This window comes from Ambystoma mexicanum, chromosome 2q, assembly GCF_040938575.1.
Source record: "Ambystoma mexicanum isolate Mex_15411 chromosome 2q, UKY_AmexF1_1, whole genome shotgun sequence".
Classification (NCBI taxonomy): Eukaryota; Metazoa; Chordata; class Amphibia; order Caudata; family Ambystomatidae; genus Ambystoma; species Ambystoma mexicanum.
Genome location: NC_090924.1, coordinates 66,508,639 through 66,524,304, shown reverse-complemented (window position 1 = coordinate 66,524,304; position 15,666 = coordinate 66,508,639). Strand labels below are relative to the sequence as shown.

General features: G+C 46.0%; 1 protein-coding gene across 1 annotated transcript in view; it reads left to right on the top strand.

The window, feature by feature from the left end:
• CORO7 (coronin 7) overlaps window positions 1–15,666 on the top strand; it is a 1,792,839-nt gene that overhangs the window by 400,054 nt on the left and 1,377,119 nt on the right. The window contains exon 5 of the mRNA XM_069646849.1: window positions 14,245–14,428. Within this exon, the coding sequence (XP_069502950.1) occupies window positions 14,245–14,428 (184 nt within the window). The remainder of the gene's footprint in view (window positions 1–14,244; window positions 14,429–15,666) is intronic.

Below are 15,666 nucleotides of genomic sequence, written 5' to 3'. Positions count from 1 at the left end.
GGAAGAATAGGAGTTACCCAAATGAAGATGCACTTCCCTGTACTGTGCCAAAGAACATCAGTGACTCGCAAGGGAGCCTTAAGATCAGTACTGTGATGAGGGAGAAGTGCAGAAAGCATGAATACCTATAGCAACAGCATTGAGTTTCCCTCAAATCAAATTGGCCAGTCCGAGTATAAAAGGGAAGAAAGACTCGAAGTCTGAGAGAAGCACTCCCTGGGTGAGCAAGGAGCAGGAATGCTGTACTGAAGCAAAAGGAGCAGTGAGCCAGTTTGATTCCCAGAGAAGGGGGAGACCCTTGAGTGCCAGCAGTCTGAGGAGAACTATAGGGAGCAGGAGACTCAGTCACTCCAGAGAGGAGCTATCAGCAAGGCTGTGGCACAGGATGCAAAGGAAAAGTGCTGGAGGTGAAATCCTGGTCAAACCAGCCCCGGAGGAACACAAAACAATACTTTGGTTCCACGGGGATCCGAAGGCTGAGAGCCTGGACGGAGAGCGTCATGGTGACAAGAGAGGTCCAGGCAAGGTGTACCTAACCGCAGCAGGAAGGAAGGCAGTCCGACTTGTGGAAGCAGAGCAAGAAGGAAGACGCAGGCAGTCAGAGATTTGAGGGAGAATCCAGAGCTGCACAACTGCGAGAACACTGAGCATGACTGCAACAGGAAAGCTCTGCCTGCCAAAGAGACCGGAGACTGCCTGAGATGTTCTAACGGTAGGGAAAGGGTTGAACCGGTGGCTGGGGCATTGAGGGAGCTGGAGGATCTGAAAACCCATGCAAACACTTCCCGAAGACCACATGGGGATGCAAGCAGAATTTGATCTGATATGAACTTTGTAAACCACGCAAATATATCCCAAAGAGCACAAAGGGATGAAAACAGCATTTCACACTGTGACAAGATCTTTGTAAAGCAGATAAACACATCCCAAAAACTAAAAATGCTTAACAGAGAGTACTCGAGCTGATATCAACATTAGAAACACACATATGAGGGAAAGTGCCTGGCAGGAGAGTATACCAAGTCTGTCCAAGTGGATACTAGGAAAAGGCGGGGAGGAGATGGAGCTGAAGCAGAGAAACAAGGTCTGGGACCACATGCAAGCGTGGAAGCTCTGCCAGTGTGCATCAGGGTATGGGGCCCAAATGGAATTGGAAAGGCCATACAGTATAATATCTAAGGGTTGAAGGCTCTCATCAGTGCATGAATTACTATAACCAGTGGGCTGGAGCCCAGAAGCAGTCGGGCAGACTCCGACCAGAAAAGGAGAAATCGAATAGGAAACCAGCAGCAAAGCAAACCTCTTTTGGGTAGTGATCCAGACTTGATATACCATTGAGGAAGTCTACGGTCAGATCTGGCAGGTTAGTGAACCATACCTGTTAAAGAATGCAAAGGTTTATTTTGTTAACAGAGGAAAAGGATTCCTCCAGATGATCTGAGGAAATGCATTACGTTCACCAGTGGAAGCAAGCTCCAAGAAAGGGGTTCCTCACAGGAGTTTGAGGAACAGCGTTTTTTTGTTTGCCGGAACATGCAAGCAGTGAACATTAAACCATATCTTCTTTGTACAAGAACTGTGCCTTGGAGTCTACATCCAGAGTGAGAGGGGCCATCCCCATGGTGTATAAAACATCCAGTTTTGTTAGATGAAAATATAAGGGACGGAAATAGGTTTAGACAGAGGATGGTGGACATTTTACTTTATGGACATCCTGACTGGGCCCTTAGTATTTTCTTTTGAAGTAGGGCAACATAGGCTTTTTTTCTGACAACAAATTAGTCTATCCCAATCAATATGCCCCTCTTCTGCCCCCTTACAGCATCTACGCATGACGGATATCCCTGTCCACAGCATAGATAAGTATCAACTCCATATTGTCCATCTATTTATCTTTCTGCTCCATTTAATAAAGAAAAAAGCAACATAGTAGTATAGAAAATCACATAATAAAAATGAAATAAAAGCCTAATTCAAAAGGTTGGAGGAGGTGAGATTCAAACTACCTCCCGCGACTGGTTTTTATTTGCAAGTGAGCCTTCAAACTTCATCACAACTTTACAACCAACGGTATAACCATGTAGTCCCTAGAAGTGTATGTAAGCCCTAGCATATGCTCGTACTTCACCATACACTTGGCTCAGTCAAACCCTTGCCTATGGGCAACGCAGTTTCAGTCTAGAGCCACACCATGGAGAGGTGCCATTGGTTTCCCTTTAGGTCTATCGGTGATGATAAACAAAGAAATCAATCAAACTGCGGTCACTTGCACAGGCACAGGGTTTCATATTGGGGGAAATTATGCATTTTCTGTCAGACATGCCATGCTGCAAATCTTGATGACAAGAACTGTATAATAACACACTTCTTTTTTGATTTGTATAATTTTTATTAGTTTTCATATATAATCAGAAAGAACCATCTGAATTTTCTTCCACTGAATAATACAGTTCACACACTTATTATTTCCACATCTGTCAAAACACCCCGCACATCCCTCTCTTCTATGCTTTCTCTGACTTGCAACCACTGAACTAAACCTGGGCAACAGCAACTGGTAAGCGCCCTCCACTAGAATTATGGGTGCTCTTACTATCTCATGTCAAACACATTGTTATAGATTTCTGAGAGTCTGTAAAGGGGTATATGCATCATCCTATTTCCCAAATTCTTCCTATTAAAAACTTGAATGATTTAATATCAGAAGTTAAGTATTTTCAAGGCTCTCAAGTGGATTTGACATGTAACGTATTGTTTTACATGTTCCAGCAAAACTATCCAATTTCAGAAAGAAAGTTCATAAGTCCTCATTTATGTATCAGTTTCTCATCAGTAAGCATTTTTCATATCTTACCATATCAATCATCCACCTCTGTCTCTCGCTTGGACCTCCAAAGTCCCGCAGACCTCTGGCCTTGCTGCTGAGCCCTTTTGATATTACCACACTAGTCCTCTTCGCTAAGGGGAAAATCTCTCCCTTGGGGCATTCGATAAATATGTCTCTTGGTCTTTGTGTAGAGGGTAGCCGCTGGCCTTCTTAATGATATCAATTTCTACTCCCAAAATGTAGAGGGGTTAGGGCACTGAAACCATGTGTGTAATAACATACCTTCCCAACTAAATCACCTCCAACATAGGCATGTGTCTCTCCTCAAATTTCAAAATCTATGGGACCACCTACCAGCGAAAAACAACTTTAAAATACTCCTCTTTCTGTTGTGTAGAAATGGAAGCCACAGCCACCCTACTCTAAGTGTTCCTATATATCTCTTTAACTCGCAAACTACTCCCAGGTTCTCATGCTAGGCTTTCATATGTCCTCAGGACTTCATCTCTTTAACTCATACTGTTTTCCATATATAGTTTAGAGATAAGACCTTTAGATCCAGGTTGTGAGAAAATAAAATGTTCGAACCTGGTAAATGGTCCAGTGACCACCTTTTTTTTAAACATCTTTTTATTAAGTTTTTGCAAAGCAAGAAAACAGTTAACATGACCCGTTAGCCAAGTAATTGGGCCGGGCTAACTGTCCACAAATCCCCTCCCCCTTATCTACTAATGTGCTCTCGCCCTGATGCCCTAAAATTCCACACCCCCACCCATTGTTCCCCAAGAAACCAAAACAACCACAATAGGAATAGAAATAACATAGTAGCACACACACAGTACAATTATCATGCTTGTCTAAGTATTTTCAGAGACCTCATTTGATATATGCGTCTACAAGTTCCGCAAATTGGTCTGCTTGGGTAGGTCTACCTCACCGCCTCATTACCGCACATTCCAGCGCACACATCTTAGAGATCAGTCATAAGCAAGCTTGTTTAGTAGGGATTTTAAACGCCTTCCACTGCATAATTAATAACTTGCGTGCCAAAAATAGGGATGTGTGTGCTAAGTGTCTTATAATAGAATCCATGTGCCAGTCTGTGTCATCTGCACCAAAGAGCATGGGCCCAGGGGCCTCATCACGAGTTGGGCTGTAGCCCTTAAATGCGGTGGTAACGGTATTACTGCCGCATTTAAGGGCTGGCCCTATCACGAGTTGGGCGCTAGATCGGCTGTTTTACCTCCAGCTTTTTTCTGGAGGTGAAAATCCCTGTTTTCTGCAGTATTTACAGCCGGCTGTATTAGCCCGCAGTATTGGTACCGAAAATTTCCCATTGGATCCAATGGACCCAATCAGGAATGGGGATTTACCGTTAAGGCCCAACCCGTGATCCGGTGGTAATACCACCATGCCGGTCGGTGCTAGGGCTATTACAGTCGGCGGTATTACACCCAGGAAAACAGCCCAACTCGTGATGAGGCCCCAGATGTGAAGTCAATAGAAATATTAGGAATACTAGAGATCGGCTTGTGGACTCTCTTCCAATATTTTTGTATAGCCGGGCATGACATCATGAAATGGCCCATCGTGCTCGTCGCCCCGCATTGGCGCCAGCACGCCGGGGAGCAGACCAGGCCCATGTGGTATAGTTTGCTGGGTGTGTACAGTTGTTGGATTAGCTTATATTGTATTTCTCTGTTACAGATATTGTATGTCATGGAGGAGATTGTCTCGAAATAGTCGGAGATGTCGCCCACGTAAACTGGGGTATTTAATTCTTTGGACCATTGTGCCGAGAGGGTCATATTGCGTTGGGTGTGGTTCAGGGTGCAGATGGTGTAGAATGAGCGCAATCTTGGGTATTCAGTAGGGTTACGCTCCTTTTCCTGTTCACCTTCTGAGGGGGGTATCTTGCAGTGTCTGTGTGGTTGTGTGTAATCACCCTCTGTATGGTGTGATAGTAAATTCACTCCGTAAGATGAAGGCTGAGTATTCCGCTGGCCCCTAGTAACCCCAGTGGTTTATCCCCATCATATAGGTCCACCACCCGGACTTCCGGCCACAAGGAATTTTGATGTTTGTGTAGGATGTGATCAAGGCCTACTGAAATAATTGCACGTATGCTGATCCAGGCTGGGGCAGCCCGGGGCATCGGACCCCAATAGTCCCCTTATCCTATGCCATTGGGTTAATGTTGGGCCCAGCAGCGGATGTGTTCTGATGACTTCAGGCAGTTTTTTCTGGGGGATGGCCAGGACATCAGCCGGCATATTTGGCGACATTAGAGAACATTCTATTGTACTCCAACTGGATGAGTCGGATATAGCCAGCCATCTTTTGGCCCAGCATATTTGGGCGGCTTGGTAATAGGTCCACCAGACTTATACGTTAGGTCTCCATTGCTTTTGGATGCCTGCAGGATTTCCAGCCGAACCCTAGCATTTTTGCCTTTCCAAATGAGTTTGGACATTTTCTTGTGCAGGTCCTTGTACATTTTTTGTGAGGGAGCGCATGGAAGCATCAATGCAAGATATATCAGTTTAGGGAGGGAGTTCATCTTGAAGGCATTAATACACCCAACTAATTATAGTGGTAGTGTGTTACATCTAGCAAGATCAGCATTGATCCTTGTCAGGGTAGGTGGGTAGTTGAGGTTTGCGGTTTCGTAAATGGATGGGGCAAAAGGAATCCTAGGTATTTATTGGATTGCAATTGAAGTCAGAAAGGAGCTCCCCGCCTGGCTCCCATAGTATGTCGGCTCTAATGGGGAGAACCTCTGACTTTCACCAGTTCACCTTATAGCTGGTCATTGGTCGAATTCGTAGAGCAGTTGACATAGGCATGGGAGTAATACCGAGGGGTTCCGTATGTAGACCAGCAGATCATCAGCGTACAGAGATATACAGTGTTCCTCCGGCCTACTGATCACGCTGTTCCAAAATGGGTAATTGCAAAGCTTTTCTGTGAGCGTTTCTATGGATAATGCATACAGGAGGGGTTACAGGGGGAAGCCTTGTCTAGTGCCTGAATATAGGTTGAATTTGTTGGAGGTGCTTCCGTTCGTGGTTACCGAGGCTTGGGGGTTTGCATATAATAAGCGTATGAGCCCTAGTAACGCCAGCGGAAACCCATAGGTCGCGAGTGCACTGAACATAAAGTTCCACCTTACTTTGTCAAATGCTTTTTCAGCATCAATTGTTAATATTAGTTTGTCTGGACTGTCCCGTCCAGTGAGCACATGTAGGAGTTGCCTGAAAGCTATCTACCGAGTGGAGACCTGTGATGAATCAGGTTTGATCCTCGTGGAAGTATGCTAGACACTTAGCCAAAATGTTGGCATCAGCGTTGATAAGCGAGATCGGCTGGTAGAATACACAGTCTTCTGGATCATGCCCCTGTTTGTGGCAGGCGATTATATTGGCAGCCATCATTGATTGCGGTAGGTGGCCCCGAGTTGATGCTTTGGCGAATACAGTTTCAAGCAGAGGGCATATGCAGTCCACCATATATTTATATAGATCTATCGGTATGCCATTGGGTTATGATGCCTTTCCCCCAGATAGTGAGGCTATGGCCTGAGTGATTTCATCCACCGTTACCGGCATTGCTAGTTCTACCTTTTGTGAGTCGCTGATTATGTTTAAATGGAGCGAGGTAAGGAACGTCTCTATAGATTATTGGGCACAGTTTGGCATACAGTTCACTATGAAATTCCTCGAAGCATTTGTTAATATCTTTTTCGTTGGCCAGTGACCCACCCCCCACCCCTCTATCCCTGATGCTTATGATCTGTTGGGAGGCCTGTCTGGTGCGAAGGGCGAGTGCCATCAAGTGGCGTGGTCTGTCTGCATTTTGGTAGTAGGCCTGTGACCAGCTGGAGAAAGATTTTTTGCAATAGTGTTGTGCCCTGGCGGCCCATTGTTGTATCTAAGATTGTATTCCAGTCCCCAATGAATGTGACATTCCCCAGAGACAGTGCGCATTTCGGTGTGTCGCCAGTTGGGGCGTAGATGTTCAGGAGAGTTATAGGATGTTGCCGAATCAGGCCCTGGTTCAGAGCATATCTGCCATCTTTATCTGAAATGGTGCGTAGTGTGTAGAACAGGACATGTTTGTGTATCAGAATAGAGGCACTCCTTCTACCCCTTTGTGATGAGTGGATTGATGCTACAACCCATCCCTGGTTCCGTTTCTCCGATTCATGTGCATCTAGGTGCGTTTCTTGGAGGAAGGCGATGTCACATGGTGGTTGAGGACTCGCCGCCTCTTGACTGGGTGTCCTAATCTCTGTACGTTGAGAGTTACAAGGCGTACATCAGCCATTCCCTTTGGGGCAGGGTTGTGTGGCGGTAAAGACTGGGAAGCTATGGGTGTAGCTATGCCAGGGATGATTGTAATAGGCCGAAATATTATGAGGGTGAGTGCTTACAATTACTAAGAAAACAAACATGACTGTAAACCTAAAGGTCATAACATTAACGGTTTATAGTGATATTTTCGGAAGGCATATTTTCGAATGCCATTATATTGATGCAATTTTGCCGAACATTTTATTTTCAATTTATTTTTTCATTTTATGTTTAAAATGGGGGTGGTCCCCCCAAACCCCTTTTTCATTTTAACACTTTTTTCACTTACCAAACAAAAAAAACAAAATAAAAAAAATATATTAAACAAATATATATTTCAGCAAAATGTTTTCGACATAATGGTGTTTCGAAAATATGTATTCGAAAACATGACCGGATACCAACATTAACATTGGGACAAGCCAACAGTATCCCAATATTGTTTCTCAAAAGCCCATGCACTGAGATAAATTGGAGAGATAGAACAGATCTCAGACTCCCCCCCCCCTTCGGCATGATGGTGGCATTCATCAGTGGCCAGAGGATTACTGGAAGACCTTGATGGGGGGGAGAGAACAGGGCAGAGGATGATTCCAGCAAGAAGGCAGGATAATTTGTTGACTGTCGCTCTAGTTCAAACAATGGTCTTATGTAGATTAGAGTCCTTGGTTGTAAAGATTCTCCCGGGGTATATTATACTCATAAACAAAGCATGTTGAGATGCCCTTGCAAGACACCATTGAATGGGGAAAAGCAGCATATGGGAGGGCCCATCATGTTGATGGCAGGGGGACCCTGTGGTCGGGGCCATTCGGTCATCTGTCTGCGTGTTGTCGTTTGCCCCGTGGTCGCGGTTGCTGTTGGAGTTGCCATTGCAGGGTGTCCATTTGATGGGTCGGTCTTTCCTCTTCATTATCGACAGAAAAATATGTGGAGACAAGGTCATGTTGCCTTAGCAGGCACCAGGCATCCTCTGGAGCGTCTAATGAGAGCCATTTTTTGTCTAGAAGGATGCACCAGACTGCAGGAAATTTCAGGTAAAATATGTGTGATGTTCCTTGAAGTGCTATGAATAGAGGAGCAAACCTTTTCAGTCGGCAGGACACTTTAATCGAGTAGCCATTGAAGATGCGGATATCTGATCCTTCTGCTCGAATTGTGCCCAATGCTCTGTAATCACAGATTATGGCTACTTTTTGTTGAAAATTTAGAAACCGCATTGTAATGGGCCTTGGGCGGTCTCCCGCAGCTGGCTCCGGATTTGGGGCTCTGTGAATTTGTTCAATTGTATGAGCGTGGGTCCTGGATATGCAAGTGGTCTTGGAACAGTCGATATACAAACGCTTCAAGGTCCGAGCCCTCTGCTTGTTCAGGGAGGCTGATGATTCAAAGGTTGTTGCATTGGGGGGCGGTTCTCCTAGTCCTCAACTTTCGCCCGAAGGCATTGCACTTCCTTTATGAGGCCATCTAGGTCAGTGGCGGCCACTGCTCTGTTATCCTTGAGTGCACTCATTCTTTTTTTTTGTATGTAGTGCATTCCACTTGGGCGTTGAGGTGGTGTCTGTATGTCCTGAATGTCACGCTTGATTTCCAGCAGAGTAACGTTAGTTTCTGGAGTGTCCAATTGCTCTCATTTCCATGAGGAGTGTCTGCAGCGGATTTTGTGCATCCGTTTTTGCGTACTGCTGTGTAGACAGTCGCTGAAGTGGTTTGGAAGAGTCTGGTGCGCTGTCTCAATTGTTGTCGTTGCCGGTTAGGTTCTTTCCCATAACCCTTTTCCGGGCTGTCGGTGAACAGTAGGATTTGCTGTGCCCGTGGCAGTTGCGGCTCCTAGGTTTATCGGATGCAACCTGGGAGGTCAGGAGCCCAGCCACTCCCGCCCAGGTCCCACCTGCCGCTCTGTATACTGATGTAGCTATGAATGTTGGACTTGTGGGCTGTGGTGGTAGCTGGCCTGGCTTTCTCGCCGATAATGCTTTGGGCCACCACTCCGTCTTACTCAGGTCAGTCCGGTCGTTCTCGTGGGAAGCTCAGTTTTCGTGTGACAGTATGTCAGACACAGTGCATTAAAGGTGATGTCTGTAGCTTTGCTTGCACACGACCCCTATAGATTCTGCGCTTGTACAGCGAGGAAAGTCGCCTTTTTTGGTAGCAGCCTTCGCGTTTGAAGTATCAGTATCAGCCAGCTCTACATTATCATGGCGATACAGGTGTTTCCCAACCCCGTTGTGGCATCCTACCAGGGGTGATGCCCATGCTGATCTGTCGAGCACCCGTGTAGTTACTGGCGTTTGCTGCAGTAGGTGGTGGAGGCGTGGGGGGGGGGGTAACCACAGGCGCTGTTGCCCTGTTATATTTTGAACACCCCTGTCTTCAGGTCTGTTTGCTGGCAATCCCCCCTTTCCCCCCAGTCCCTTTTATCAAGGCGCAGAGTCATTGTTGCTTCCCCGGGTCTGGGTTTCCCACTTGTAGTGCGATCAGTGGCGTCTCCAGGAATCAAATTTAGGAGGGGCACAGAGGGGGCCAAAGACAAAAGTAGGGGGGCACAGACAAATTTAGGGGGAGAACATGGTCACTGGTCGTCTTAGGTAGGGGGGCACAAGGGGGGGCACAGGGTTTCACAGGGGAGGCCCTGCCCCCCCTAGGGCCCCCTAGTGACGCCACTAAGTGCGATATCTGCCTTTTACCTGAATGGAGGCTTCTTCAGCGTAGTTGTACCCGTATTATGCCTATTCAAGACAGGTTGAGTCGTCCAGCCCCCTGCAGAGCACATCCAGAGCCCTGACCTGCTGCCATCCGGTGCGCCCTTTCAGCATCGCCGGAGGGAGGGGGGGGGATCCCGCACACTCGCCCCGCTCACCTTGGGCGCCTGCCGGTCCGCTTCTTCAGCAGTGTTGGGGATAAGACCAAGGAGACCCAAGAGGAGCCTGCTCTGGCCTGAACGGCCGCGTATACGTGCGAAGTAGCAGATATTAGGAGCAGCACAGGGGGGGAGGGATGGGATACACTACTCACCCCTGCTGCCCTCTGCCATCATCAGGGGCCATTGCCTGAAGTTGCGATGCAATGTCTGTGGTGGATATGGGCTCTGCTGCTGCCACCAGTCCGCTGAACGATGCAGCTCATCCCCCGGCTAGCATGTCACAGCCATGGTGTCCACCATTTTGCCGTGAGCCGGCCCGGTCTCAGGATACAAGAATCGTGTTTTTGCTCCTCTGAGCAGCAGGGAACGCAAGGAGGATGCTGGGCTGATCCTCGGTGTGTACTCTAGCCATTTCAGGCGGCGCACTTGTGAAACCGAACAAGCGAAGTTTATGAATTTGCCGGTGTTACACCCTCCTTCTGCAGAGCTCTAGCACCCCACTGCCATCTTGCTCGGGCTCTCGAGTGCAAACCCCCCCCGAACCCCGTGACTACTTATTAACGGCTCTGTAGAAGTCAGTGCCAAATCTGGGAATAACAAAACCTTTCCCTCTCCCCCACTCTGAAATTCTCCTTAGACTGGTTAAATCATTTAATGTCATGATTCAAAAACATCTGGAAAGCAAGTTCAGCCCCCTCCTTCCCCCCCAAGCTACGGTTCAAAATGAGTCCCTTTATATGCTGTTGTGAAGTGCGGGTTACCCTGTACAGGGCACAACGGTCTTGAAAATCTGGAAGTGTCCCCCTAACCGTTAATCTATCCCATATTGTCATGGGGATATTCGTGGCAGGAGGAGGTCATAAGTAGCCAGCGGCCTATCTTTCTTATGTAGCCATATCACATGGCTCAAAGGCCGCTCCACAAAAGCCTCTTAGAAGAATGGGCAAGGGCTCCATCATGCACAGCACCTTTTCACATAGTTCCCCGGTAGGAAGCTATAACATTCTTGGCTCCCAGTCAGGTTTTGAAATATTTTCATCTAGCTATGTGAGTCACTCGCCGGCCTTCTCTCACTCTTCCAGACTTACATTGCAATCAGCCTGTGCCAGTGCGTGCCTCCAAGCAGAAAGATGGGGGAATAAGTGACCTTTGTGTACAAGACCTCCTCTCTTTCGGTCTGTTGGCTGCACACCCTGAGAGCAGTGTGCTCTTCCTCAACCTGGACCCCATGTCTCTATCCACTCCCCACCTTGGGTCCTGGGGACGTCATTCCCAACCCACTGAAACAACGCCCACCAAGAATCTTGCTGTCCAGCTGCCAAGCCCTGCCACAAACTCAGCAAGATCTACACTAACAACTCTGTCCTTGACTCTCACAGTGGTCTTGCTCTCTTGCACAAGATGGCCAGTGCTATTACCAATCTACTCTGCTCTGAAGAGGTCTGGTCTGCGGCGTTCACTCTGTCTTATTCATCCCAGATATCGGCTCTGTGATGTTCTCTGAGCGGCAAGAAGCTACTTCCTCAGCTTTAGGCTCTGTCCCGGCTTGATGCTCTCAGTATGCCTCAGAGGTAAGGAGCTGTAAAACAGAGCTCCAGTGCTCAGCTGCCATTTTAACAGACACTTACCCCCCCATCCAATACAACACTTGTAAATGGAGAATGGATGTATTTTCAACATCTCCAAAATCACAGCATATTGACAAAGTTGGAAGTAGACAGCTCTAAAGAAATTTCGTCCAAATACAAACGGACAGTACAATAACTATGTGTAATATCCGTAAGCATATAGAGACTTAAACATCAGGTGCACGTGTCGGTCATTCATCTGTCTGAAAAACAAGCATTGGGTCAGACTATTTAAAAAGAGATTTAAAAAAAAAGTCACAAATGGGAGAAGGAAACTCAAAGCTGGAACTAATTTTCCAAATCCTGGAATGTTCACAGATGGACTTTCTTCTACCACCTGAGAAAATAATAAAAGCTGGTTGTTTCACTTTTGGTTCCACCCACAAGAGCCTTTTGAGGAGAAACATTGTTGATGAACTGTTTGCGTCAACTTCTTTGATTCAGAAGATAATACGCAAGTTTCAGCAATCCTCCTGCAAGGTTATTTGTATTTCTAATGTTGGTAAATGCATCCATGGAGCACATGTATCTCTATTATCACATCAGCAGTTGTCTTGTCACAAGCTTCTATCCAGGCAGTAAGAAAAGGTTTTGAGTCACTTAATGTGGCAGTGTGTCTCCTGAACTCTTACCGTTTGTCTAGTCTAATCTGGTTAGTGAGTATATTGATCTAATCGCTAAAGCCAGAGCTTTATATGGAAAGTTTGCTTCTGCAAAGCAGATATCTTGTTATTAGTGAAATGTTTCAAACCTACTGGGAGGTGTGGTATGAAAGGGATAGCATCTGCTAGGTGTGGCAGTCCCAACTAGGGAAGAGCCTGCGGAACGCCTAAAGCCCTGCTGGATCAGGGGCCAAGAGTGCCCAGCTGAGGAGTAGCCGCACAGAGCACAAGCCACCCGACAACCAGCGTGCCGAGAGATCGGCACATGAGTCCTGCAAGAAGCCTGTGGGAGAAGGGGACATGTTCTGCCCAAAGTGGAGTACTGAGAAGTCTAGACGCAGTTTCCTAACTCCCAAAGACTCCCGAGGAGCACCGCCACAAGACCAGAGGTACGCAGTACTCCCGGGAGCAGGGAGAGAGGAGCAGAAACCCAACCAAACCCCAAGGCGGGATGAAAAAAATGAAACCCCAAGGCAGGATGAGCGAGACTGAAACAAGTAAAACCCCAAGGTGCGGTTAGCGAGACACCACCCCAACGGAGGGTGAAAGGAGTGAAAACCCCAAGGCGGCATGAGAGACATGAAACCCCAAGGATGGGGAACAGAAGTGAAATCCCAGGGCGGGGAGAGGGAGACGAGACCCCAGGGTGGGGTGAGAGAAACCAAACTCCATGGTGGGGGTGTAAACCAAAATCTGCCTCAAGGGTAAAGAACACCAGGAACACAATGGCAGATGGGGTGGGGGCAGGGACCAGACATTTGCAAGTGATGAAAAGAGGACCAGACACATCTGTCAGACTTGATTGAATTGCGCATAAGAGAGCGATCAAAGAGCCATTCAACCCATTTACTTAGACTGTTCACCCGAGTGAGGAGCCCTACTTAGAAAGACACACCGGAGTGCGGGTTAGAAACCAGACACCATTTACTTGCTATGGCCAAGGGCCCAAGTGTAACTTTGTTGGAGTCATGATTTTATTTTAAAGTGGTAAGGGCAGAACTCTGGTTGATATATAATTTCAGACAGAGTACATTCTGACAAGCCCACTTGTATAGTTTTCTTTATAATGGGGCTAAGAATCTTAGAGCACGGGACAGCATACATTTGGGATTGATAATAAAAGAAAGTCAGATACAATGCCACCTTGTCAGTCTGTTCTGTCTACCACAACAAATCAGACCCAAGGACAAGCTTTATCCAAATAGGAAATATCCCAGTGGGTTATGGATGGTATAAAGTGTTGTCACATTAAGGCTTATAGACCTTTGCTAGGAAGGTTAATTGCTCACTCTGCCCGGGACAAGGCAGTGACTTGTGCCTTGCCAGTGAACACTTCCCTCCGGCAGATCTTTTAAAGGAGCTTCATGGGGAAGCAAACTTACTTAAAGTAGAGTACTGTCTTGACACCACAGCATGCGAGATACTCGGGTCAGCAAGACAGTGTTGAATAACTTTAGTATGATGTGCCTTTGGCCCTCCATCTGGGTATGATGGGATTGTGTTTTGGAAATGTGTGTTGTAAAATCGGAAGCTTCTAGCATACTATTGCTTTTTACAATGATTTTTTATCTAAGAGTGTCTGGGTGTGGAACCTGCTGCCCAGCTCTTGATTGGTTGGTGGTAGGCTGGCTGGCAACCTATTTGCTTTTAAATGGGTACAGAGCTTTTTTCAAGTAAAGTGTTTTGCATGATTAAAAATTATTCGATTTATAAATGTTTTTTGTTACATTCCGGAAGTCCCACGTAGGAATATGTGAATGTAACTGGGCAGTACATTTAGAGAACTACATTTACATGTAACTAACATTATTTTGCTGTGTTCCTGTAACTATTAGTAACTAATGTTTACTGAACTTAGTTGCAGAGATCACTGATTCACTCCAGTGAAGCCTTGATGTTTTATTCTCTACAGGTAAAGCTCTGGCACCTTTGCCCAGATGGGCATGACCTCCCTCTCTCTGCAGCACTGACTCTGGGCCCGGAGGGCTGCCAGGTGGAGACGCTGAAGTTTCACCCGACGACAGAAGGTGTGCTGGCCAGTGGCGCTGGGAGGGTCTCAAAGGTCTGGGACATTGCCAGTGAGAAGCCCCTTGCAGGTATGAAGCAGTACCAGGATTATGTCATCACAACAATGTACTTTTAAATAGCCTGATGTCAAGTTCATGTAGAGGGTAAGAAATGATTAAAAGGTTTGCCGTGCTTCAGATGTGGTGCTACGATATCACTAGACAACATAATTGTTGTAATGAGTTTTTCCTTTTGTTTCTGTTCATTTAACAGTAAATCGAGCCAAGTCCTGTAACACACACTGCTTCTCGCCTGTAGACAAAGCTTTTAGAATACTGATTATAAAAATTATTATCAGAAGTCTATGCGCATATGTATTTAATTAATGTTGCCTTCTACGGATATGCAAACAAAGTTAATGTTTAAATTGATAAAGTACAATTCATTGGAGAAAGCGCTTTTAGACATCATTTTCCACCTTAAAAAGAAGTTGATACACAATGAAGTGCAGCGGGTAATTATGACTTTTGGCATTTCGGTTTTTATAAATTAATGTAAAACTATCTCGCCATATATTTGTCAGTTAGCTCTCTGAAGCAATTTTGTCAGTTAGTGCAATGATGTGTTTCACAGGCATGTAGTTAGTCACCAAACTGCAAATAAATATTGCAAAGCTTGTCTGTCGAGATCAAATATCTTTTTGCAATTTCATACTGCACTTGAAGTCACTTCATGTATGTACATTGTAGGCACCTGCCCCAAACTTAAGGAATTAGTGCATATGTTGTATGTAAAGCAAGCTTATTGTACAATCATCCAAGAGCAGCTAGATGACGCCGTAGGGTCATACTAACCCAAGTCTCATCGAACCACAGAAGTTGACACATTATATACATTTTTGCAACAGTTAAAACACTCCCCCCACACATGATTGGACAAAACATTCTACATGACATCCCATATTTCTCCAATTCTTCCATTCTCATTGGCCACTTGTTATCTTAACTTGCATATCCAGATCATATTTATAACACCCCCTTCTTGGGATTCATCTTGGTAGGTCGTGACATCCTCAAACAGTTAAACATTTGTTTGCAAACATAATTCATTACGAGTAACAACTGACCTGAGCCCTTTAATCTTAAACATAATTGCATGTGGTTCGCATAAATACTTCAAGCAATATGAAGGAGGCTAAGTAAAGAGCTTCTCTTTGAACTGACGAAAGCCATCTCATCCACCCCGGCTTACTGGCTCCATTGAAACATTCTAATCTAAATGATTACCATCTCAACATGCACAGCACATCTGAAAACACAATTAAAAC